The sequence below is a fragment of the Somniosus microcephalus genome, chromosome 9 (genome assembly GCF_052327205.1).
Source record: "Somniosus microcephalus isolate GS21.2 chromosome 9, FLI_Smic_1.0, whole genome shotgun sequence".
Taxonomy (NCBI): domain Eukaryota; kingdom Metazoa; phylum Chordata; class Chondrichthyes; order Squaliformes; family Somniosidae; genus Somniosus; species Somniosus microcephalus.
This window is the reverse complement of record NC_140995.1, coordinates 115,472,502-115,499,146: the sequence shown is the minus strand read 5'-3', so window position 1 is coordinate 115,499,146 and position 26,645 is coordinate 115,472,502. Positions and strand designations below refer to the sequence as shown.

The 26,645-nt window shown below is 48.2% G+C and overlaps 1 protein-coding gene across 2 annotated transcripts in view; it reads left to right on the top strand.

Annotated features, from left to right (window-relative positions):
* The window catches only part of LOC147112613 (protein downstream neighbor of Son-like), a 53,605-nt gene that overhangs the window by 19,314 nt on the left and 7,646 nt on the right, over positions 1–26,645 (top strand). For both annotated transcript variants that reach the window (XM_085997040.1, XM_085997041.1), the window contains exons 3-6: positions 5,713–5,904; positions 22,725–22,903; positions 23,818–23,996; positions 24,462–24,567. In XM_085997040.1, the coding sequence (XP_085853166.1) occupies positions 5,713–5,904; positions 22,725–22,903; positions 23,818–23,996; positions 24,462–24,567 (656 nt within the window). The remainder of the gene's footprint in view (positions 1–5,712; positions 5,905–22,724; positions 22,904–23,817; positions 23,997–24,461; positions 24,568–26,645) is intronic.

Here is a 26,645-nt window from a genome sequence, read left to right as displayed (position 1 = left end):
AACCCTAGGCACCTCTTCAGGGCCTTGAGGCAGTGGGGCAGTGGAAGTTCCATAAGGGGACGCATCCGGTCGGGGTCGGGGCCGATGACTCCGTGTTCCACAACACAGCCAAGGATGGCGAGGCGGTTTGTGCGGAATATGCACTTCTCCTTGTTATATGTCAGGTTTAGGAGTTGGGCGGTGCGGAGGAATTTTTCGAGGTTTGCGTCATGGTCCTGCAAGTCACGGCCGCAGATGGTCACATTGTCCAGATATGGGAAAGTGGCCTGCAACGCATTTTGATCTACCATCCGGTCCATCTCCCTTTGGAAGACGGAGACCCCGTTGGTGACGCCAAAGGGAACCCTAAGGAAGTGATAGAGGCGGCCGTTTGCCTCAAAGGCAGTGTACTGGCGGTCCTCAGGGCGGATGGGGAGCTGGTGGTACGCTGATTTCAGGTCAATGGTCGAGAAGACGCGGTACTGCGCGATCTGGTTGACCATATCAGCTATACGGGGGAGTGGGTAGGCGTCCAGCAGGGTGTAGCGATTTATTGTCTGGCTGTAGTCGATGACCAGGCGCTGCTTCTCGCCGGTCTTAACGACCACAACCTGGGCTCGCCAGGGGCTGGTGCTGCCCTCAATAATCCCTTCTTTCAGGAGCCGCTCCACTTCGGTTTTAATGAAAACCCTGTCCCCGGCACTGTATCGCCTGCTCTTTGTGGCGATGGGCTTACAGTCGGGGGTGAGGTTAGCAAACAGTGGTGGGGGGGTGACTCTGAGTGTGGAGAGGTTGCACCTGGTGCGCGGCGGGCAATTTGGAAGCTGCTGGCTGCGGACTGTGAGTGGGGGTAGGGGTCCACCGTACGCCATCGTAACACTTTTAAGGTGGCACTGAAAATCTAACCCCAGCAGGACGGCAGCGCAGAGGTCAGGCAGGACCAGAAGTTTAAAATGATCGTACACGGTCCCGTCTACTACGAGTGTCACCACGCAGTAGCCGCCGATGTCCGCCGACTGGGACTCGGAGGCCGTAGAAATCCGCTGTTGCGCAGGCAGGACTGGGAGAGAGCAACGCCGCACCGTGTCGGGGTGGATGAAGCTCTCCGTGCTCCCAGAGTCAAAAAGGCAGATTGTATCGTGACCATTTACCTTAATGTCCATTGTGGAACTGGCCAGTTGGTGCGGTCTCGCTTGGTCCAGTGTAACGGATGCCAGCGTAGGGGTCGGTGTGTCGCTGCGGGTATCAGATGAGGCGGTGTCGGGGGCCTGCTGCGTCCCGGCTGTCGTCCAAGATGGCGGCGTCCATGATCCCCATGTGGCTGGAGGCGTCCAAAATGGCTGCTGTACCGGTGATTCGCACACGGCCGGGGAGGTCCAAAATGGCGGCCCGCATGGCCCACACGCGGCGCAGCTGGGGTTCGGGGTGGCTTTGGCCCTGCAGACGCTAGCGTAGTGTCCCTTCTTCCCGCAGCCCGAGCAGATCGCGTTTTTCGCCGGGCAGCGCGCTCTGGGGTGTTTTGCCTGGCCACAGAAGTAGCATTTCTGGCCTTGGGACACTGCTGCGGTAGTTGGGCCGTTGTTGGGGTGTGGCTGGGGTGGCACGGCGCTATGAGGCGGTCCTACCGTGTCCCAGGCTGTCATTCCCCGCGGCGTCCACGGTGCAGAGGAGTAGGCATCCATGCCCTGGTAGGCTGCATCCAACGATAGTGCGAGTTCAGAGGCCTTGTTGAGGTCGAGGTTACTCTGCTCCAACAGTCGCTGTCGTGTGTAATTGGATCTGTGGCCCGCTACAAAAGCGTCCCGGATAAGTTCCTCTGTGTACACGGCGGCCTTTACATCCTTACAACCACAGGCCCGGCCAAGCACAGACAGTGCCTGAAGGTATTCCACGGTCGATTCCCCAGGTTGTTGTTTACGACTCCCCAGGAGGTGCCTGGCGTACACTTCGTTCACTGGGCGCGTGTACTGGTCCTTGAGGAGCTTGATAGCATCCGCGTACGAGGTCGCGTCTTGGATGACCGAGTACACTCGGTGGTTCACTTTGGAGGTCAGGACATCCAGTTTGTCCTCGTCCGATTTGATTGCTTCGGAGGCGGTCAGGAATTTTTCGAAACACTTAAGCCAGTGAGTAAACTTGGTGGATGAGTCCGCCTCCCGATGATCTAAGTCCAGGCATGCTGGTGTGAGGATCTTCTCCATTATAAAAATGTTGTTAATAAAATTGATGCGCTATCAATTACTCAAAAGACTGAGAGTTAGAAGAGTAACTAAAGGCTTTTATTAACAACAGAATGGAGGTCTGCCTCGAGTGGTCGACCGGTCCAGGATGCAAAGGGCTGGGGAGCAGTCACCTTTATACTAGGACCTGTGGGAGGAGTCAGCCGAGGCATGTCCAGGCATGTACACAGTGGAATACAAACAGGACAAACAGGAATACAAACAGTGGTTTACCACACTTTTACAGTCAGTTTTTATGTTCCCTGCAAGCTTACTCTCATATTCTATTTTCCCCTTCTTAATTAATCCCTTTGTCCTCCTTTGTTGAATCCTAAATTGCTCCCAATCTTCAGGATTATTGCTTTTTCTGGCCAATTTATATGTTCTCTCCTTGGATCCTTATGCTATCCCTAATTTCCCTTGTTAGCCACGGTTGAGTCACCTTTTTTGTTTTATTTTTATGCCAAACTGGGATGAACAAATTCTGTAGTTCATCCATGCGGTCTTTGAATGTTTGCCATTGCCTATCCACCGTCAACCCTTTGTGTGACATTCCCTAATCAATCCTACCCAACTCGCGCCTCAAACCATCGTAGTTTCCTTTATTTAAATTTAGGACCCTAGTCTCTGAGTCAACTACTTCATTCTCCATCTTAATGAAGAATTCGATCATATTATGATCGCTCTGACCCAAGGGGCCTCGTACAACAAGATTGCTAATTAATCCTTTCTCGTTACATAATACCCAGTCTAAGATGGCCTGATCTCTGGTTGGTTCCTCGACATATTGGTCCAGGAAACCATCCCGTAAACACTCCAGGAATAATTCCTCCACAGTATTGTTACTAATTTGGTTAGCCCAATCTATATGTAGATTAAAGTCACCCATGATGACTGCTGTGCCCTTATTGCACGCTTCTTTAATTTCCCTTTTAATGCCATCCCCAACCTCTGCCTTATTGTTTGGAGGTCTATATACCACTCTCACTAACGTTTTCTGTCCCTTGGTATTTCTCAATTCTACCCATACAGATTCCACATCATCAGAGCTAATATCATTCCTTACAATTGTGTTAATCCCTTCTTTAACCAGTAATGCTACCCCATCTCCCTTTCCTTTTTGCCTATCTTTCCTGAATATCGAATACCCCTGGATGTTGAGTTCCCAGCCTTGGCCATCCTTGAGCCACGTTTCCATAATCCCAACCAAAAATCATATTCGTTTACCTCTATTTGCGCAGCCAATTCATCCACCTTATTACGGATGCTCCTCGCATTAAGACAAAGCCTTCAGGCTTATTTTTTTAATGCTCTTAGACCTATTAGAATTATTATTTACTGTGGCCATGTTTGATTTAAACCGTTGATTTCTCTGACTGCCACTTTTGTTTTTCTCCTTCCTTTCTTTTGCTTTTATCCTTGTTTCCCTTTCCTCTGTCCCCCTGCTCAGGTTTCCAACCCCCAACCCCCTGCCATCTTAGTTTAAACCCTCCCCCAGAGCACTAGCAAACACACCCCCTAGGACATCGGTTCCAGCCCTGCCCAGGTGCAAACCGTCCGGTTTGAACTGCTCCCACTTCCTCCAGAACTGGTTCCAATGTCCCAGGAACTTGAATCCCTTCCCCTGGCACCATTCCTCTAGCCACGTATTCATCTGAAATATTCTTCTATTTCTACTCTGACTAGCACTTGGCACTGGTAGCAATCCTGAGATTACTACCTTTGAGGTCCTATTTTTTTTTCATAGAGTCCTAGAATAATACGGCACAGAAGGAGGCCATTTGGCCTGCCTTTGAAAGAACTATCCAATTAGTTCCACTCCCCTGCTCTTTTCCCATAGCCCTGCAAACTTTTCCTTTTCAAGTACTGTATTTATCCAATTCCCTTTTGAAAGTTACTGTCGACTTTGCATCCACCACACTTTCAGGCAGTGCATTCCAGATCATCATAATACGCTGCATCAAATAATTTCACCTCATCTCCTTTGCCAGTTATCTTAACTCTGTGTCCTCCTGCCAATGTAAACAGTTTCTCCTTATTTACTCTTATAATTTTAAACACAGTTATTAAATCTCCTTTTAAACTTCTCTGTTCCAAGGAGAACACCCTCTCCAGTGCTTTGACATCCTTCCTAATCCTTCAGAATTGGACACAATATTCCAGCTGAGGCCTAACCAGTTATTTGTAAAGGTTTAGCATAACTTCCTTGCTTTTGTACTCTGTATGCTTCTATTTATAAAGCCATGATCCCATATGCATTCATTTTTCTCATTAGGCCTCTGAAGCACCTTGGAACTTTTTTACTATGTTAAAGGAGTTATATAAATGTAAGTTATTGTTGATAATGGAACTGGAGGTGGGAGAAACACTTCTGCACTTTGGGACCTCAAACCTGACATTATTGGGCTTGGAGGCCAGAGGGCTACTTGCACACGCCTGCAATCGAAGTATTTGGAGCATGTGCACAACTATCATTATGGAACTGTACTTAATACAGATGAGGGGATTTCCATAATGCAGTTCCAGGGCTTGCCAAGTGCCCATCTAAAACGGACATTGCAAGAGGGTGAGGGTGGGGTGCTGTTTCCTTCGGTTGGGTTCCTGTTATTAAAGGTACATTGCTGTTCAGCATCTCATCTTTTCTAGAGAGAAATCCAACCTCCATTCTCAGCAGTTGAAGGAGCCCTTGAGCAGACCATCTGGCCAGCAAGTTGCAAATTTTCATTCGCCCTTAGATCGCCTCCTCTTGGTGGCCACCTAGAGGAAAGGAGGATTAATCACACCGTTAGCAGTAATACTTTGAAACCTTGCAGTGTATAAGGAATTGCAGTATGTTTGGCAGCTGTGATACACATTTATGTTTACATATGAGGGAGTGTATAGCAGGAGCAGCGCCAAAATATGTAAGTGAGCTGATTCTACATTATGATTGCCCCGCAGTGGCGTCAGGGGCCTGTTGTCTGCCCTCATATTTGCAGTCTGTGACTTGCCCTGCAAGATGATAACATTCTGAATGTCCAGATATTTTTATGGTAAACTATGGCCCTGAAAATCCACGGGCCTTTGATTCCGGCATAAGTACTGACCTGCTGGGAACTACCATTGCTGACCCAGCTGGAGTATCAGAGGGAAGTTCTCTCCTCTCCATATTTGTGCTGGGTCGCTGCACAACTATAGGGAAATGGAGAGGCTTTCCCACCAGTCTGGCTGAATTTAAACCCAGGTTTCAGAATAAATAAAACTATGTGGGAAGCCACTTCACCAACCTATCCGCTCTTTTTAAAATTCAATTTTAGTCATCATTACAAATGTACAGGATATCATTGAATATATGAATGGATATGAATAAATAGTTTTCATTCAAAATTTAATAATGGTAGAAATTCTGATTGCCAACATAAACTGGTTCATGCCTTCATGAAAATAGTATGAGTGTGGTAAATGTCTATAAACGATCTTTGTTGATCGTATAAAGTTTTGCATCACAACTTTAAATTTTTTTTTAATTTCTTAGGCATCTGTTGAAAGTAGCCCAGTTCAGCCTAGTGTTTACTCAGACTGCTATACCGACTGGAGTATAAAGACAAGGGTCCTGATTACCTCACCTACTCCATTCTCCTGGGCAAAATCAAGTACCAAATTGTCATCGGGAACGGGATCCATTCACGGTACTACAATAAAACCTGATGAAGTTCACATTAAACAGGTGAGGCATTTAAAAAAAACTACTCAAGTTATTCTTTATGGGTGGCACCAATCACTATACTCTAGGCTAACCTGCTCATTTTGTTTCTGACCTGTTTTGTTACTAAGAATCACAGTATATGAACATAATGTGAGAAGGTAGTAAAGCGAACAGCTCCCATTCCCCCTTTTGAATTGCCTTCTGCTTCAAGTATAAAGAAATCCTTCCACGTAAGCATTCTCTAAAATAAAAATGTTTAAAAATCTTCCTTGTAGGAAGCATTACCATTATCAGCATGTTAGTTTTCCAGTCAGTAGAGACATGCTGTTTCAGGCTTTCCTTCTCTCTGTTAGTTTTATCTATGAGGCAGATGGTGAGCACTTTTCCCTAGAGTCTCCAGGATTGGTATCCATGCTCGTCCTGGATACCAGTTGAGAGCAGGTACTGAATTTGCCAGTTTGGTGGCTTCCAGAACTGGGATGGAAGATTCTGATAATTACTGTGCTTTACTTCTGAGTTTCATCTAGCTCAATCTTAGCTTATAATAATTTCCTTTATTATGCTCTCTTGATTCAGGACAAAGAACTCTCCAATTTCTCTTCATCAGTTTACCAACATGATTTAAAAGCTTTTTTTCCCACTCTTCAATCATAGTTGTTGTTCATTAAGAACATATTTGTTTTCTTTAGCATTTCTGTATTGTGCTATATTATTGCCCTTCTTTGGATCGTTTTAGTACTGTACCTCAGTCTTTTTGTAAGTATGTTGAACAAATTGTAAAGATGAGCAATATTTTTCTATTAAGGAACTAAATATTTAAAATCAATTGAAATCTATTGGTCTTTTGCACTGTTGGAAGGGGAACATGGTTGGAACATTTGTCATCTCTTTTGTCATACAATCTCTCCTGCCTTCCATCCTATCACAGACCTTCCCTTTTGTTCTTTCCTCCCCTTTCTCTGCCCTGCACTTGCTTAAAAATCTGTTACATCTCTAACCTTTTCCAGTTCTGGCAAAGGGTCATTGACCTGAAACATTAACTCTGTTTCTCTCTCCACAGATGCTGCCTGACCTGCTGAGTATTTCCAGCATTACCTGTTTTTATTTCAGATTTCCAGCATCTGCAGTATTTTGCTTTTGTATGGTTGGAACATTCTTGTCCTGTGAGAGCGAAAGGAACCGTTACATTTTTTAAGTGTACCAATCCCTTGTGGTGCTTTCTCTGTGGTTGTGGAGTCAGATAGGTGATCTGCTTCAAGGGTTCTGTCGGTGCTGCTTTTCAGTCTGCCTTAGAGCATTTCGAGGTGTTTTCTTTTACTCCCCTTTCCTTTCTCCATCCCATGGGAGGTACTGAGTGAAGGCTAAGTAGCCAAGAATGGGAATTCAGTGGACTGGGGAGGATCTAACTGTTAACCCTTCATGACATTGTACTGCTCTTGACTTACTCATTTATTTTCCAATGTGTTTCCATTTTGTGATTGGCTAGGCATTTTAAAATTAGACGTAAATCCACATTATACTGTCCTTGATTTTATACCTCCGCTGACTATTTCAAGTGTTCTTATCAATTATTCTTAATTTGCTACAATTGTTTACATCCTGAATTTTTCGAGATACTCTGGGCTAAAAATTCAGGGGCTTTAGGCCACCCGTTACCAGCAAAAAAATAGCGAAAAGAGGGCAGCCGCCGCTCTTTCGCCAGTTGGTGGCGGATCCCACAGCGTCCTCCATTTTCCCAGGCCAGGCATCACTGCCGGTAAGATCCATCGCCCCGCAAATTAAAATGAGGGAGTGGTGTGCAACGCCGACTTAACGTCACCGCAACGAACTTGGACCTTTGCGCTAAGTTCAGCACTGGGTCCTAAACTTGCCATGTAAACTTACTTGGCAACAGACTGACAGAGGTGCTGTCAGCACCTCTTAAAGGGACACACACATCTTTCAGGTAAGTTTGCATTTAAGCATTTGGATTGTTTTTTGATTTTATTAAAGTAGTGACTTGCTGCAATGCATGTTAAAAGTTTTTTAAGTGTGTAGGGAGTGCTGCTGGATGCTTGCAAGGCCTCGGATGGTAAAGGAAGGACTCAGAAGATGGAAAATGCTGCGAATACTCAGCAGGTCAGGCAACATCCGTGAAGAGAGAAACAGAGTTCACTTCTCGGGTCAAGATATGCTGCCTGACTTACTGAGTATTTCCAGCATTTTATGCTGTCTTTTCAGATTTACAGCATCCACTCGCAGAGGAAAGAGGAAGGCGCAGAAGAGGAAGGCGCAGAAGAGGAAGCTGCCGAATGGTGGTGTTTCTTTTCCTCCTCATCCTCCTTCCCTGCCTCTTTCCCTCCCCTCCCCCCCCCCCCCCCCCCCCCTTCCTCCTCAAGATGTGCCTTGTGATTGTTACAGATTGTTGGTAAGTGATTGATTTGGGACGGTGGGGGGAGAGTCTAGTGTGTGTGTCTAGTGGTGCAGTTGGTAGGAGACAGCTTTTGAAGATGCATTCACTGACCTTGACCAGTGGCCTGAGGTCATGAAGCTTCTTTGAGAACTGGAGCCAGGTGCTGGGGGCGACACTGCTGGCAGTGATGACCTCGGTGATGTGGTCCCACAACGTTCTTTCTGGAGGGCCTCCTGGCCCCTGTGGGTAGAGGACCTCTCTTGCAGTGTTGACGCTATGCACAAAGCTGGAGTGCTGCGTGTGAGATCCTGGGTGCTCCTTTCCCGGCTTGCTTCGCTATGCCGAAGCACTTTTCCCATTTTTTGAGGTTCGGAAGGGAATACAGCTTTAAGAGCTGAAGACTCCCATTTGGGATTTCTTTTTAATGTTAATTTTTTTTTTTAAAGGCAGTAAGGGCTGAAAACTGCAATTTTTTCCACTTCATTTTAATTTTTATTAGTTCACAAGGCATTGTCCTTTTAATGTAGTGCCCTTTTAATTGCCCACAATGCCTAGCGAACTCCATTGCCTCACTTCCAGAGGCTGTTAGAAGCTGGAACACTGCTCCTGGTCGGGAACTTCGACTCCCATGCCTGCACTAATGCCACCAGGAGGGTGTTACACTGTAAGTTAGCGCTGGGCTAAAAATCTTTAGCCCCCAGTGCAAATTTTTCTCTTGTAGTGCGTCGTCCATTTTCAGTGGCCGTTAACCTGAGGTCGCGGTGACACCGACAACTCTTGTGACGGCCACAAATTTTTAGCCCTGAGTATTTTCTGTACATATTGTTTAAGGAATGTACTTGGAATAATATGATTGCTATCCAATCTTAGCTGGTGTATTCACTTTTTATGTTGTACTATGCTATTTGTCATTATTCTGAACATTTATACAGTTGTACCCAATAGCTTGAATAGGAATTGAAAGGAAGAACTTGCATTTGTATAGCTCCTTACTTGTCTTCAGGACATCCCAAAGCATTTAACAGCCAATAAATTACGAAGGAGAATGATGGTGAAAATATTTCTTGAAGAAAAGACTAAAAATCAACATTTTTGTTTGTATGAGCACAGAGGATTTACTAAAAGAAACACTTCAACTTATGTGAAAACATTAAAATATCCACAAAAGGAAGTCGGCTGTCTTGGATAATCTATCATCTAACCCACAAATTCATATCACCACGATAAATAAAATATATACACAAAAATACTCTGCTGAAGCAAAGATGAAGAAAGAGCACTTTGTTTTTGATCTCATAAATCATGTGTAATGTTTGATGATACACAAGGCAGCCACTAAACCATTTTAAAATGTCTAGACTACCAGGGCCATATTTTAAAAATGTGACTAAATGGGGAAAAAACTGACTCCGTTGGGTTTCCAAGCAGTAAAATTGAGGAATAACTGTTCTGAAAAGAAATTGTTCTGTTTGATTTAGCATAATAAATATACAATTTACCATTAATTTTAGAAAGAGAAAATATCTGGAAGTGTTATTGAATATTGAAATGTCTGTCACTAGCCCTATTTAGCACGTTGGCACTTTTAAAAATTGCACTTAAGCCAATACATTTTAATGTTCTACCAAAATGCTTCCTCATGATACTTTAAATTTATCACCTCAAATTACTGAGTGGCAGACCCTTAACCACCAATACTTCATCTAATTTTGTATACCTCAAAATACTTTCCCCAGACATAACCTATAATTGTACTACTTTATGCTTTTCACAGTTCAAGTAAACACAGTGTGAACATTTTGCACACCCACTGTATGCTTTACTGAAATCTTGGTTGCAAATCCTATTGCACTTGCATGTAGATCCATAGCTATCACGTTTCTGAACTATTGATAATTTTGCCACGGGAAGGATTTTGGTATGATTTATATTAAAAATGTTCCCTTTAAGTTAAATCCAGCTCCCAATGAATGTGTATTATTAAACCTAGATAGACCAGCTTGTGGAATGTTGCTGCTCATATACCATTTTAGACTGAGCCAATAATAGTTAATTGACTCATCCTAGACTCACTCTGTCAAGGTGGCTTCATTCATCTTGAGAATAGCAGGCCCCCGGATTCGTGATCGGACACAACCCTGGGACCGGTCGAAGCCTCGGGAATGAGATCAGACACACCCCCGGGTCCGGTCAAACCCTCGGGTCTGTGATTGGACAAAACCCCCGATCTGGCCAACCCCTTGGGTTTGTGATCGGACACAACCCCAGGACTGTTCTAACCCCCAATTCTGTGATCGGACACATTCTCGGGACCGATCAAACCACTGGGTTTGTGATCAGACACAACCCCTGGACCAGTCAAACCACCGGGTCTGCGATTGGAAACACCCCCAGAACCGGTCAAACCCTCGGTTCTGTGATCGGACACACCCCCGCGACCGGTCAAACCCCCGTCACTGACCAAACCATTGGGTCTGTGATCGGGCACACCCCCAGGACCGGTCAAACCCCCGGGTCTCTGATCGGACACAGCCCTGGGACTGGTCAAACCCCCGGGTCTGTGATCAGACACACCCATGGGACTGGTCAAGCCCACGGGTCTGTGATCGTACATACCCCCAGGACAAGTCAAACCCTCAAGTCTGTGATCGGAGACACCCCTGGGACTGGTCACCCCCGGGATCTGTCAAACTCCTGGGTCTGTGATCGGACACACCCCCCAGGACCAGTCAAATTCCTGGGTCTGTGATCGGACACACTCCTGGGACAGGACAAAACCCCCCAAGACCCTTGGGGAGAGGGCAGTAGCCAACTAAATTGACAGCCCTACTGGCCAATCCCCAGAGGGGCAGGGTCAGCTACTAACTTTCTGTCTAGGAGGAAGGGAAGACAAAATACCCACATCTGTTGTTTAGTCAGTTAGCATGGTCTGCTGCAAGAAAGGCAGGAAAGGTCTCAGCTGTTTATTGTAAGACTAGTGCTGACCAAACTCCTATAAGCCTTGGTCTATTTCAATGCTAAAATAGACTAAAAGAAAGGGCTAATTTCAACTTCTGGTGGGAGTCGTGCGGGCAGAGTCCTCCATAGTGTGAAACCTGGGAGATTTTAAGTCCTGAGCCTCGTCTACATAGGCCCCGTTAGTCTCCCACCTGAACCCAGCGGGAAGCGTTATCTGGCTGGCAAGCAGGAGTGGGATTTTGGGTGGCAGGAGGCCATTGCCAGGGACCCAAAGGAATGGTCCCCGGCACTCGGATAAGAGACTGGGAGGCGGGGTCGGGGGGACAGGTGAGGTCCAAGGTATCCGTGTGGGGCCCGGAGGAGCACCTCTGCTCCTTTTAGCCCACAAGGAAACAGAAAAAATACAAAATTAACTCGCCTTTCTGGGAGTCTTCTGGCCCTGGCTCCTCTTGCCATCAGGTTGGGTTGGTAGGGAAGCCTCAGCTGATGGGACTTCTCCGCACAGGCCTTGGGTTAAAATTTCATGTGCAATTGTAAGACCAGCAGAAGCTCGTGTTGAAATACATCAGTTTAGAAACTATTTAGGCTAAAATTTGATAAGTTCTGGGTGATGATTAACAATGGAGTATGTTTTTTCATTTTTAAAGCTCGTGACCATGTCAGCCTCTTAGTTCAAAAATTAACCGGTAACTTGTTATGTCTCTCCTTTATTAGCCTGACTGTGTATCTCAGTGGTTTCTCTGAACCAATTTATCTGAGCAGAAGATGACCTGGTAGCTGCAATACTAGAGTGGAGCTCTCGGATAGCATGCCTCAATTAAAATCACAGTTATCACCCTGCATATTCTCGACCTAGTTTGTACTAGAGTGTTTTGTGTTATTAGCTAAATTTTGTGTGTGTAATTTCCACCATCTCCCTAGGGAGCCTGTTTCATAAATTGACTACTCGCTCACTGAAATAATGTTTCCACAGATTAGTTTTGAATTTACCCCCCTTCAAGCGCAGGCCGGACCTCTGGTTCTACGGTTCTGAACAAGGTGAAACAGCTTGTCATGGTCTACATTACTTAGTCTCTTTTAGAATCCTGAAAACAGCAATCCTATCACCTCTCAACTATTCTTTTTTCCAGTGAGAATATAGGAAATTTACATAATCGCTCCTCTTAATCCAATCCCTCCATCCCCTCAATCATTCTGGTTGATCTCTTCTATAGCTGCAATATTACAGGTACCTCACTATTTTGGCTCAGTATTGACCTTTTAATACATCCCAACATATGATTTGCATTACTTACTGCCACTGATCATTGTTGCTGTGGCGGAGACCACATAGGGACAATAACACAATGTATAGCCAATGCTGTTATATGTACCTAAACATAATTCACCTTGTATAGCAATGTTGTGATATATACATGCTGGGTTGGGTTATTGGTGCAGGGTCCCTTTAAGAGCGTCAGGAACGTCATGACGTCGGTTGCGTGATGACGTCATAGCCCCTGCACGGGGCTGAGCCTTCAGACCTCGTGGAGATTGATTAAAGTAAGACACGTTTTGTTTTTGCTTAAAGAAAAGTCTCAGCCTGTTGATTTCTGTCGACTCCAACATTGGTGACCCCGCTGCTCTTTTGGACGATTCCAAAGACCTCATCTGAAATGGCGGCGAATGCCGTTTCTGTTAAATTACCCGAGTTTTGGGAACAACAGGCTGCCGCTTGGTTTGCCCAGGCCGAGGCTCAATTTGCGATCCGGGACATCACCGCGGACGACATGAGGTACTACTACGTCATCTCTGCTCTCGGCAGCTCCACCGCAGCCAGAATCGTGAACCTGCTCGAAAACCCCCCTGGAGCTCAACAAATACGAAACACTGAAGGCGCACCTCTTACGAACTTTCGGACTCGCCGAAGCCGAATGCGCACGCCGGCTTCTCTGTCTACCCGGGCTTGGTGACTCCAAGCCCTCGGAGCTGATGGACCACATGCTGGCCCTCCTGGGCACACACACGTCGTGCTTCCTCTTCAAGGAACTGTTCCTCCAACAGCTGCCAGGTCAGGTACGGTCGGCGTTAGCCAACTCTTCCGCGACCTGGCCAAGGAGGCCGACAAATTTTTCTCTGCCGGGCAACAGTACTGCGCGGCCACGCGGAGCCCTGCCCCCACTGATGCAGCCCAACGGCGGCAACCCTCAAGCCTCTGCTTTTACCATGTGCAGTTTGGCCCCAAAGCCAGGAAGTGCCGGCCCCCGTGCAGTTTTCCCGCGTCGAAGCAAACTAAAGACCACTCGATGGCTGTCGGCTGTTCAGGCAGTTGGTTGTTTATTACAGACACCAACTCCGGACGTCGTTTCCTTTGCGACACGGGCGCCCAGGTGAGCGTCCTGCCCGCGTCAACCATAGACATTCAAGGGGGGAACCACGGCCCCGTCCTCGAAGCCACCAACGGCAGTTCCATCCGCACTTTCGGGAAACGGAACATGGCGCTTTGTTTTGGCGGGCAACGGTTCACCTGGGACTTTGTCACAGCAAAAGTGTCCACCCCCCTTCTCGGTGCTGACTTCCTCTACGCCAATGGCCTTTTGGTGGACGTCAAGAACCGACGTCTCATCAACGCGGAAACCTTCAGCTCGCTCCCGTGTTCCCTCAGCGGATCCAGCACGACACAGTTGTCCAGCGCACTCTCGGCCTCCGAGTTTTACCGCCTCCTTGCCCAGTTCCCAGACCTTACGAAACCCACGTTCTCGTCCGCCGCCACTAAACACTGGGTAGTACACCACATTTCGACCGCCCGTCTACGCCCTCGCTCGGCGCCTTGACCCGGGGAAGCTCGCTATCGCCAAAGCCGAGTTCGACACCATGGAGCGCCTCGGCATCATCCGCCGGTCAAACAGTCCGTGGGCTTCGCCCCTCCACATCGCCCCGAAACCAGGCGGCGGGTGGCGCCCGTGCGGAGACTACTGGCGCCTCAACGACGCGACGACCCCCGACCGCTATCCGATTCCACACATCCAGGACTTTTTCGCCCGCCTGGCCGGGAAAGTGGTATTCTCGAAAGTGGACCTCGCCCGGGGTTATCACCAGGTCCCCGTCCGGCTGCAGGACGTCCCGAAAACTGCGGTGATCACTCCATTCGGGCTATTCGAATTTCTCCGCATGCCATTCGGCCTCAAACGCCGCACAGACTTTTCAACGCCTAATGGACACCGTGTTACGGGACCTGACGTTGCTGTTCGTATACCTGGACGACATCCTCATCGCCAGCACCTCCAGGACGGAACATGTGTCCCACCTCCGGACTCTTTTCGAATGACTCAGCCAACACGGCCTAATCGTCAACCCGGCCAAGTGCCAGTTTGGGCTGTCCTCAATTGACTTTCTTGGGCACTGCATCACGAAGGACGGGGCGGAGCCACTCCCATCGAAAGTGGAGGCCGTGATGGACTTCCCGCGACCCCTCACCGTGAAGGCCCTGCAGGAGTTTTTGGGCATGATGAACTTTTACCATCGTTTCATCCCCCGAGCAGCCCAGCTTATGCGGCCCCTTTACAAGGCCTTCAAAGGCAAGCCTGACAAACTCGCTGTCAACTGGTCTGATGAGATGGCCAATTCTTTCACAGACATGAAAAGGGCCCTGGCTAACGCGACCATGCTGGCGCATCCATTGCCCGATGCGCCGATTGCTCTCACCACCGATGCCTCGGACTATGCGGTCGGCGCCGTCCATGAACTTTGGGTCAACGGCGCCTGGCAGCCGCTCGCCTTCAGCCGACAGCTCCACCCCAACGAGTGGAAGTACAGCACCTTTGATCGTGAGCTTCTCGGCCTCTACCTCGCCGTCCGACACTTCCGTTTCCTGCTGGAGGCCCGCCCGTTCACGGCGTTCGTGGACCACAAGCCGTTGACCTTCGCCATGGCCAAAGCCTCCGAGCCGTGATCGGCCTGTCAGCAACGCCAGTTGGCCTTCATTTCGGAGTTTACAACGGACATCCAGCATGTGGCTGGGAAAGACAACCCCATCGCCGACTGTCTATCCCGAGCCGTCGCCAGCGCCGTGCACCTCGGCATCGACTACACCCGCATGGCAGCCGACCAGGCCTCCGACCCGGACGTCCAGGCCTACAGGATGGCGGTCACGGGCCTTCAACTAGCAGACGTCGTGTTCGACGCTGCCGGCACCACACTCCTGTGCGACATCTCCGTTGGGCAGCCACGTCCCGTCGTGCCCGAAGGGTGGAGGCAGCAAGTATTCGACGCCGTCCATAATCTTTCCCACCCAGGCAGGAAGCCGTCACAGAAGCTGGTGGCGGCCAAGTTCGTCTGGCATGGGCTCAGGAAAGACGTTCGCGACTGGGCCAGCACCTGCGTGGTATGCCGACGCTCGAAAGTACATTGCCATACTAAGGCCCCATTGGCGCCTTTCGCGGTGCCCGAGAGGCGGTTCGACCACGTTAACGTGGACCTGGTGGGGCCCCTGCCGCCCTCCCGCAGGTTCACCCACCTCCTCACAATGGTCGACAGAACCACCCAATGGCCGGAAGCTGTCCCGCTGTCTTCAACGACAGCTGCCGATGTGGCTCGGGCGTTCATCGGCACTTGGGTCGCCCGGTTCGGCGCCCCATCTGACATTTCCTCCGACCGGGGGCCCCAGTTCACGTCAGAGCTCTGGAATGCTGTCGCCTGAGGCCTCGGGTTGAGACTCCACAGCATATCACCCTCAGGCTAACGGACTGTGCGAACGGTTTCATCGCTCCATGAAGGCCGCGCTCCGGTCCAGCCTCTGGGACGACAGCTGGATTGACAGACTCCCGTGGGTCATGCTGGGACTCGGGACCGCTCCCAAGGAGGACCTCCAATCCTCATCCGCCGAGCTCATCTACGGACAGCGGCTGTGGGTTCACGGGGGTTTCGTCCCCAACGCAACGGAGCCTTGGTCCACAGCCCGTCAGCGGTCCGACCTTCTGGACAACGCCAAGGTTTTTGCTCTGGTGCCCACATCACAGCACGGCCTCCCGCAGTCCCACGTTCCACTCGACCTTCGTGCGGCGGAGTACGTTTTCGTCCACCACGACGCCCACCGGGGACCCCTTCAGCCACCTACGATGGACCATTCCGCGTCCTGGAAACCGGGGACAAGACCTTCGTCGTGGATGTTGGCGGTAAGCCGGACTGCATTTCCGTGGACCGTCTTAAGCCGGTCCACCTGGATCTGGGCCGACCTGTTGAGTTGGCACAGCCCCCGAGACGGGGCCGACCTCCGGTTTCCACACCCTCAATCCACCACCGAGCGCCCGAGGTCCCTCCGACAAACCCCCCGGTCCCCACCCCGGAATTGAGGAGCCGTTCCAACCATATGATCTGCCCCCCCCCCCCCCTCCCCAACGACTGACATTGCCAGTACTAGTGAATTCTGGGGGGATGTATGTGGCGGAGACCACATAGGGACAATAACACAATGTATAGCCAATGCTGTTATATGTACCTAAACATAATTCACCTTGTATAGCAATGTTGTGATATGTACATGCTGGGTTGGGTTATTGGTGCAGGGTCCCTTTAAGAGCGTTGGGAACGTGATGACGTCGGTTGCGTGATGACGTCATCGCCCCTGCACGGGGCTGAGCCTTCAGACCTCGTGGAGATTGATTAAGACACGTTTTGTTTTTGCTTAAAGAAAAGTCTCAGCCTGTTGATTTCTGTCGACTCCAACATTGCGATAATTTAAATTTATTGTCAATTAGGACCCCCAGATCTCTTTCATTTTCTATGCACGTTACTTTAATGGAAAGAAAGTAATAGTCGCATCCTGGATTTTTTGTCCCCATGTGAAGCACTTTGAATTTCTCTACATTGAATTGGCTAATGATGGCTTGCAGTGGAATAAAAGTAACCCCTGGGAGGGGCTGACTAAAGGGCACAATTGATTTGAGATTTCTGTAGGTTGGACCCTCACTCCTTATCAATGAAGATGGTTTAGACTGGGGGGAAAAAATAAGGGAGCCTACAACTTGTCACTCGATGGGAACCTTAGCACATCTCACTGGCAGGGAGACCAACCTAAAATTAATAATAAGTAATGTTTACTCCAAATGAAAATTGCTACATGTAACTGAATTAAAAACAATCTGGACATGATTTTTATCCTATCTTTCTCTCCATTTCTGCAGATACAAATATCAATGACAATTAGATTCACACAAAAAGGGAAATACTGGTTTCCTGCATGTGCACAAAAAGTTTAAACTTCTACTGATCATACTCTTGTAAGAAAGTAAATTGCCTTGCTTGCTCACTGCACTGTCACTGCAAAGTTTAATTTTTAATTATATTTTCTCTTGTTAAAAAATTAGCACGATGTGTTAAATCCGTGAGTCTTGATGTATGGTGTCCTTCAATAAATAGACAGAGACTGCAGAGGAACAATCAACAGGTGTTTACTGGATGAGGGTTACTCTAAAACTAACAGTACAGATCCCTACTCAGGGTTTATATACAGGTGTGGTCACTGCCGGTACTACAGTATACAGGAGCTGTAAAAGGTAGTTCTCCCCTTAAAGGTACATACACTACAATTCCTCCCCTTTTAGATTAACAGTACCATAACATTCATTTAACAATTAACACTTGTAACATGCAACATTAACTGAAAACAGTCCATTTATAAATTCAGTCTTTGGGGCGGCTTCCTGATCCTTTCTGGATAGCGCCTTTCCTGAGTGTCTTGCTCTTGGTGCGGAGGCGATTCTGGCCCCCTGTCGTCGGTTGGTTCATCAGCTTCCGATGCTACTGTTTCTGGGGTAGATGCTACCTGTATGTCGGGTTCATCACCAGGTACGCGAGACATGGGGTTGACTCGTTCCTGTGACTCTAGGATCTGGTCGACGTGGCGTCTCTCAATGTTCTCCCCAACATCCACTGTGTACATTAGTGGCCCCTGCCGTGTGCATATCGTTCCTGGTTGCCATTTCTCTGTTCGGTAGTCGCGGGCCAAGACTGGTTGCCCTACATTGAAGCTCCTTGTCGGCTTCTCATTGATGTGCTGGAATTGCTTATTCTCAACATCTCTTCGTACATTTGGTCTGAGCAAATCCAGACGAGATCTCAACCTTCGGTTAAAGAACATCATGGCCGGGGTCTGGTTGGTGACTGCATGTGTCGCATTTCTGTAGGCTAACAGGAAATTGTCCACCTTATGCTGCAGTGGAATGTCGTCATCGCACATCGCCCTTACTGCCTTTTTAAAGGTTTGTACGAACCTCTCAGCCAATCCATTTGTGGCTGGATGATACGGGGCGGATGTGTAATGCCTTACCCCATTCCTTTTCATAAATTTCCGAAACTCTTCGGACACAAACTGTGGTCCGTTATCAGAGCAAATCTGCTCTGGCAAGCCGTCCTGGCAAAGATGGTCCGTAGGACTGCAATCGTTTTCTCCGTGGTGGTGGAGGACATTTTGATCACCTCAGGCCATTTTGAGTGCGCATCCACGGTTATTAAAAACATTGAGTCCATGAGCAAAATCAATATGCACCCGTTGCCATGGAGAGGAGGGCCACTCCCATGGGTGTAGAGGGGCATGTGGTGGTGCATTTTGGACCTTCTGGCATCCTGAGCAGCTCTTTGTCAGGTCCTCGATTTGCTGATCGATCCCCGGCCACCACACATAAGCCCTAGCAAGGCTTTTCATTTTCACCCCTCCCAGATGGCCTTCGTGAAGCTCATTGAGCACTCTCTCCTTTAACTTGGGTGGAATTACCACTCGGGATTCACACACCAAGGTCCCCTGGCATATTGACAGCTGTTCTCTTCTGGATGAGAATGCTGGCAACAGTGAGTCACCATGTGTTGGCCATCCCTTCACCGTCAAGTCATATACCCGAGACAGTGTCGGGTCATTTCGGGTCTCCTCTATATCCGCATTAGTTACTGGCAAGCGTTCAATTATAGTCGAATAACATATTTCGATAGGGTCCACTGCTGGTGCTTCCTCCGCAGTAGGCAGTGGCAGGCGTGATAGCCCATCAGCGTTTCCATGCTATTTCGTGCCCTTATACTCTATTTCATATTGGTTCGCCCCTAGAAAAAGGGACCATCTTTGTAGCCGTTGCGCAGTCATCACCGGAACGCCCTTCTTTGGATTAAAGATGGAGACAAGTGGTTGGTGGTCAGTCAGCAAGGTGAACTTCTGCCCGTGCAGATAGTGGTTGAACTTTTTCACTCCCCACACTAGGCTGAGGGCCTCCCTGTCAATCTGGGCGTAGTTACGCTCGGCTGAGGTTAGTGACCGAGACGCAAAGGCTACTGTCCTCTCCGAGCCGTCCAGGAATTTGTGCGACAGCACCGCTCCAATACCATCGGGTGATGCATCACACGCCAACCGAATTGGTAGTGCTGGGTTGAAATGAGCCAACACCTCTTTTGATGTGATCAATTCTTTGCACTTCTGGAAAGCTCGTTTACATTCGTCATTCCACTTCCATGGTACCCCCGTTTGCAGTAGGGTGTTCAGTGGTTGTAGTACTGTAGACAAATTCGGCAAGAACTTATGGTAGTAGTTCACCAGCCCGAGGAACGACCTCAGTTGTGACACATTTTCCGGTGCTGGAGCCTTGACTACTGCCTCACTCTTGTCTGGGGACTTATGCAACCCCTCTTCATCAATAACGTGGCCACAATACGAGATCTGCTTCTGGAAAAACTCGCATTTGTGGCGATTAGCTCGGAGCCCATATTCCTTCAATCTAGTGAGCACCTGCTCCAGGTTGGCGAGGTGATCACTGTCATTTTCGCCCGTGACCAGGATGTCATCCAAATAACACTGGGTCCCTGGAATCCCTTGCAGGACTTGATCCATTGCCCTTTGCCAAATAGCCGGAGTCGATGCTACCCCGAACACCAGCCGGTTGTATTGGTAGAGACCTTTATGAGTGTTGATCATGAGGTACTGTTTCGAGGCTTCTTCTACCTCCATTTGCAGGTACGCCTGGGCCAGATCAATCTTAGTGAAGCGTTTTCCTCCAGATAGCGAGGCGAAAATATCTTCAATCCGCGGAAGCGGATATTGTACCGTGTGAAGGACTGGGTTCACTGTCACCTTAATGTCCCCACAGATGCGAACCTTCTTTGGTTCCCCAGGCGTATTACTCAACGACCTCTTCATTACAGGAACGATGGGTGTAGCCCACTCGCTCCAGTCCACTTTGGACAGTACTCCTGAATGTTCCGAACCTTCCAGCTCTGCTTCGACGGCTGGGCGGATCGCATAAGGTACCGGTCTGGCCTTAAAAAAAACTTTGGGCTTGCATTTTCCTCTATTTTAATCGTCGCTGTTATGCCTTTTAGTGTTCCGAGTCCCTCCTGGAACACTTCTTGTGCGTCAGTTAGCATTTTTGACAGTCGTCCAGGTGTGACGTCGTCATCCTTTTTGGCATCTACAGTCAGTGCTTGTATGGACTGCCAATCTAACTGTATCTTCCGGATCCATTCACGTCCTAGTAGTGGTGGTACTCCATCTGGCAATACATATAGGTCCATTTTTGGTGTTTCCTTGCCGTTATATATAACGTTCACCCTTATTTTTCCTTTGGGGTAGACTTTTTGCCCCGTGTACGTCTTCAAGACAATCTCTGTATCTCTCAAGGGTATATGTGAGAATAGCCGCTTGTAGTCCCTTCGGTTTATGACTGTTAGGGCTGATCCTGTGTCCAATTCCATTTTCACTTGGACTCCGTCTATCTTGAGCGTGACCCAGATAGTTTGGTGATCCTCCATTTTGATTACATTATGTAGTTTCAGACAACCCAGCTCCTTGCTTCCGGAGTCTGTATCACTTTTCTGTTCGTCTGAACTACTCTCCGTCACCTTATGTACTTCTCCTGTGGAGATTTCTTGCTGCTGGTTTTCTTTCCCGACCTGCAGACTCTTGCTTTGTGTCCTACTTTTCCACACTGTCTGCACACTTGGTCCTTGAACCAACAATCCTTATGGCCATGTGTTGTTCTGCCGCAGCAATAACACTTCACTGCTCCATATGACATTTAATTTGTGCCATATTCTTGCGGTCTCCGTTGTATCTCTGCAGCGCCCCGTGCGGCTGCTTCGTGTGACACTGCCATGCTGAAAGCCTTGTCCAGCGTAAGATCCTTTTCTGATAGAAGCCGTTTCTGGGTTCCTTCACTTTGAAGCCCACACACAAACTTGTCCCTTAAAGTATCTGCTAGTCCCGTTCCAAACTGGCAGTGTTTCGATAGCTTGCGCAGTTCCATTAAATACTCGGCATTACTTTCGTCTTTATGCTGGTTCCTTTTGTGAAACTTAAATCTTTCTGCTATCAGCAGCGGTGTGGGGTTTAAGTGGTCCTGTAGGATTGCCACTATGCTTTCAAAATCCTTTTCCACTGGCTTCTCTGGGGTTACTAGGTTTCGCAGTAAGCCATACGTTTTTGCACCCATGGAATTCAACAATACCAGTGCTTTCCTGGCATCTGGCACTTCATTCGCCTTGCAGTACACTTCTATGCGTTCTACATATGTCGCCCAATCTTCGACTTCATTGTCGAATGCTGTGACACTGCCACTCTTCGACATCCCTGGGTGTGGTTAGACTGGCTAAAAATGGCGTCTTCCCGCGCTCTCCCTTCTCCGCTGTGGTTCAAAATGGCGTCTCCCGCGCTCTCCCTTCTTCTCCGCTGCGGCTCAAAAATGGCATCTCCCGCGCTCTCCCTTCTTCTCCGCTGCGGCTCAAAAATGGCGTCTCCCACGCTCTCCCTCCTTCTCCGCTGTGGCTCAAATGGCATCTCCCGCGCTTTTCTTTCTTCCCCCGCGGACGCTGCTCAGCCCTTGAACACCGGCCGCGCTCTGCGCGTTTTCCTGCGCGCCTCTCTCGTTGACGCCGCTCGGTCCTGAACCCCGGCTGCGCCCTGTGCGCTTTACCCTCTCTTACCCCGTCGATGCTGCTCGGCCTTCCCCTGTGCCGTCGGTCGGCTCCAGCCGCCGCCGTCCGGGAAGGGTCTGCGCCGTACCTGCTGCCAGCCCGTCTCGCTGGAGTCTCTGCCAGATGGTCGACGCCCGTGCCCCTGGAATCGGCCGCCTTCTGCAGAGTTGCAGGTAGGTTCAAATCGACTCGTCGCCAATGTTAAATCTGTGAATCTTGATGTATGGTGTCCTTCAATAAATAGACAGAGACTGCAGAGGAACAATCAACAGGTGTTTACTGGATGAGGGTTACTCTAAAACTAACAGTACAGATCCCTACTCAGGGTTTATATACAGGTGTGGTCACTGCCGGTACTACAGTATACAGGAGCTGTAAAAAGTAGTTCTCCCCTTAAAGGTACATACACTACATGATGAATGGAGACTGTCCTGGCATACTTGACCTAGTCTGGTCTACTTTACTGTTCACCTCTACTAATAATCATAGCAAACCTTTATTTTTTTTGTACAGAGTAAAAGATGCCTTTGTTTTAATTTGATTTTGTTTATGTTTACCAATTCAGGAACCTGATGATAGCCCTACTTTAAAGTGTGCCTTTCAGCAGAATATGAGATACTGGATGTACCCCAGGCTGCCCTGGTTGCAGCTTTTTCCAAGAATTGGAGTTAACAGTGTATCAGTTGATGATGGCTTACAATGGTCCCCGGATTGCAAGATACAGAATATTTTAATGAAAGACTGGTAAGTCAATAATAACCAACTGAGAAACAACATGCAGTGAAAAGCACATCAAATCAGTCGATCCCTAATATTTAGTTCTGAAAAAATGCATTTAGTACATTATTCTTTCTCTGCCGTTTTCAGTTTCAGAAATGTGTGCTCATCTGTGAATGAAATGCATATGGAACAGAGTCAAATCATTTTGTGAGCAAAAATTAGAATAGCTACAGAGCTTGTGCCATGCAGATTATTTACTTAACACAACTTTCACTTATCTTGAGTGTTTCTCGATGCTCATAATGTATATATTAGTAATAATTTTCTGTTCTAAATTTTCCTGAATTTTTTTACTTTTAGAAGAAGACTACTCAAAACATAAAATGTTCAATGCCACCATTATTCTTTTTTATGATGATTACTGAAATTAGGACTGACGTCAAGTCATTCTTCACTCACAATGACTGGAATGGAGTTCTGGGTAGGGTAGTAGAGGCTAAAATCTTGAAATCATTTAAGAAACTGCTGGATGCTGTGATGGGAATAGCTTTTTCTGGATGGATGAAGTAGGATGGGCCCATGGCCTTCCTTGCCTCTATATGAACATACAAAAGTGACGGAGAGGAAAAGACCCACTGCTCCATCTAGCCTGTCCCACATAACCATGACCATCACAACATATACATTCCCCAGGCCACCCAAAATGCATGTGATTGTGGAATAAAAATCATGCTCAAGGTGATTTTCAGAATTTGGGCTGTGAACATGGTAAACTTGTAATATTTACAAAGGAATTTTTTCTTCATGGGAAGGAAATAGACATTTCATTCGAAACTTAAGAGTGTGAGTGTTTCTGGCCAAAAGAATACGAAATCTTTTTACCTTTTTTAAACTTGTTTTAGTTTTTCACATATTGAAATCTGTAAATTCTATTCTAGGTTGTCGACATTTAGCTCACTCTTTGACCTTCTTCAGTCTGGTCATTGCCCTTTCTTTTACATCTGTACATACCAATTCACAGTGCTCTTCAGGGCTGCTTGGGAATCCAGGAGAGAATCAATTACAGCCTTGTTGTACCCAGCAAGTGTGGAAGTTTTGGAAGCAATGAGATTGTCAGGTAAATGATTTCTGTTACATAATCCATTTTGAATTGAGCAGAGTATCACTGAAATAAATAGCACTCTTGGGAGTCAAGTAGTACTAATAATGAAATTCTAAATGCCAAATATTGAAAAAAATTCTTTGCACTTACAAATATTGGTGATGCATGCTTGCCAACAGGGGCACTGTTTTTCATGCCAGTTTTGATCTTACACATCATCATCAGCCGTGACTGAAACAATTGCATAAATATAACTTGAAAATGTGAATACAGAAAATTTATGAAAGCTAATAATCCAGTAATGATGTATCCTTAGAACAAGCATCTTTATAAATGGAGTAAATATTAAGTAATGATACTTTCAAAATTATGTAGTTTTAGGGAAGATGAATGGATCAAAGGAATAGTTAGTAGATTTGATTTCTGTAAAAAATAATCTGTCAATACAATTTGCCAATTAATGTATTTCATATTTTGCAGAAGTTGTGTTTTCAACATATTTGGTGGAGCACTCTCGGGAAAATGGACACATGAACCTTTCTTCACCAGATGGACGTGGGTTAGTGCATCTTAAGCCAGCTTTCTCGTAAGTAGCACAGTATACGGTTAACAGTTTTGTTTTTTTGCTGTGTCAAATTGCTTCGATATTTTCTTATTGCCATTTACTGTATATTTACTGTGTACATTGCATTTTTGTCAGATAGCAATATGATGAGGCCACATAAAAAGTATGTCGATTATCCCCTTTTTCCTGAGATGGAATGTGAACAGTATGGGGGAGAAATTCAGTTGTTTGCGCCACTTGTTAGCGCCTTAAGGGGGCGATAAGTGGGGCGCGAGGCGGCTAGCGCCCGGGCGTGGCGAGACCTGCGCTTCTCGTGAAATTGAGCGGACATTTAGCGGCGGCGCAAAACCACAACGCCCGCTCAGCTGCGCACGCAGCTCCTGACGTCATTTCATGGTGCAACGCCTTTGGGGCGCCCCAAATCGGAAACTCAGTGGCGCCCCCCTCCTTTCTGCCTGGCGCTCCCAGCGACTGACTGATTGGAACGGTTCCTAGTCGCTGTGGGGCTGGGGGGTGGTTGCTATTTAAAGGGGGCTCTTCCTGGCTTCTTTGTGGTAGCCATTTTTGGACCACTCCTGTGTGAGAGAGAGAGAGAGAGAGAGAGAGAGAGAGAGAGAGAGATTTGCAGAGAGACAAAGGGAGAGAGCTTTCTGCATTGAGTCAGCACTCGCAGAGGTACTTTTGGCTTGGGCCCAGAACTTTGTAGTTGGTTTGCTTTTTCACTGGCATAACCTTGAGTGGCCACATACTATGGGGGCTGCAATGGGTGGAAACGTTGGGCTTCTCCATTACATTGAGAGGGCTCCGATGCGCAGGGTGTGGCTGCAATCCAAGATCGAACCTCCCCTTTAAGAGCTGACCGGTGCCAGCGTGTCTGCGTGCAATCGCTAACTGGCCGCACCTGCGCTGCGCCCGCCCTCGGTGGTAGCGCCTCGCTTCTCCGGCTTAGCGCCTTAAGACAGTCGTGCAGCGCCTGTTTTAGCGCTCCAAGCACCTCCTGGGGCAAAGCAGGTCAATTTAGCAGTAGGTGGCGATAATTTGCGCCGGGCGCTAAATTTCACGCCCGCTCGAGTATTACGCCCCAAACGTGGCGATACTGAATTTCTTCCCCTATATCTTTTCTCAATCCCTCCATGAAAAGGAAACAAAAATAGAGAATCCTATCTAGTAACTCAGTCAAGCAATGAAGATGGTAGAGCAGTGGTTGCAAATTGAATCTATGAACATAGGATTGCAAAGTGGGCATCTTGGCTGCTATTGCTATTGAGCAGCATAGTTTTATGATTTAATATTTTTATGATGTTTTAATTTTTTTTAAGTAGTAGATTCCCTTCATGTTCCTCATGCTAAATTAGAAGATATGGGAGCAAAAATTGGGTAGCGCCCCTACCTTCGCCTTTAGTGCCCCGAAAAAGTTAGCGCCCCCACGGCCGATTTTCCCAGGTAACGCCCAAAGAGGGAGGTGGGGTGCTACTGGAAGCGCCTCGCGTCCCTCTTGGGGCGCTGCGAGCTAATATCGCGGTGCTGCGTGCCGCAACTCCACGCGCAGCGGCACGTCATGCCGCGGTACTGCAGGCCTTCCTCCCCTTATTAAAGGGGAGGAGCCTGACACAGTGTGTCCCGGCGCCCAGCTGGGCCACCAGAGATTGGGAATGCCGGCAAATGAAAGAGCAGCCGGCACCCCACAGGGTGGGGGGGGCTTCACGGGGACCGGGGACAGCAACGGGAGCAGGTGCTGCAGGCGGCCAGCAACAAAAATGTCCGCCCGCCACCTTCCCTTTAACTAGCCCCGCCCCAACCACAGGTAGGCCCCCCTGACCCCGGCGGACATGGCATCCGGCGGTAAGTCGGGGGCCGCCACCCAATCTTACAGCCGGGGCCCGAGTGGAGCGCTGCGCATGGCGATGATGTCATTGCCGGCGGCACAGCGCCACATGGCGTTAACGGTTAGCGCCGCCGCTAACCTCCCGCTGAATTTCGCAGGAGGCATTAGTGGTGCTGCGCCCAGGCGCTAGTTGATTTGCACCCCGTTAGTGCCCTCTTGGGGCACTAACGGGAGGTGCAAATCAACCAAATTTAGCCCCCATGTTGTTTTATAA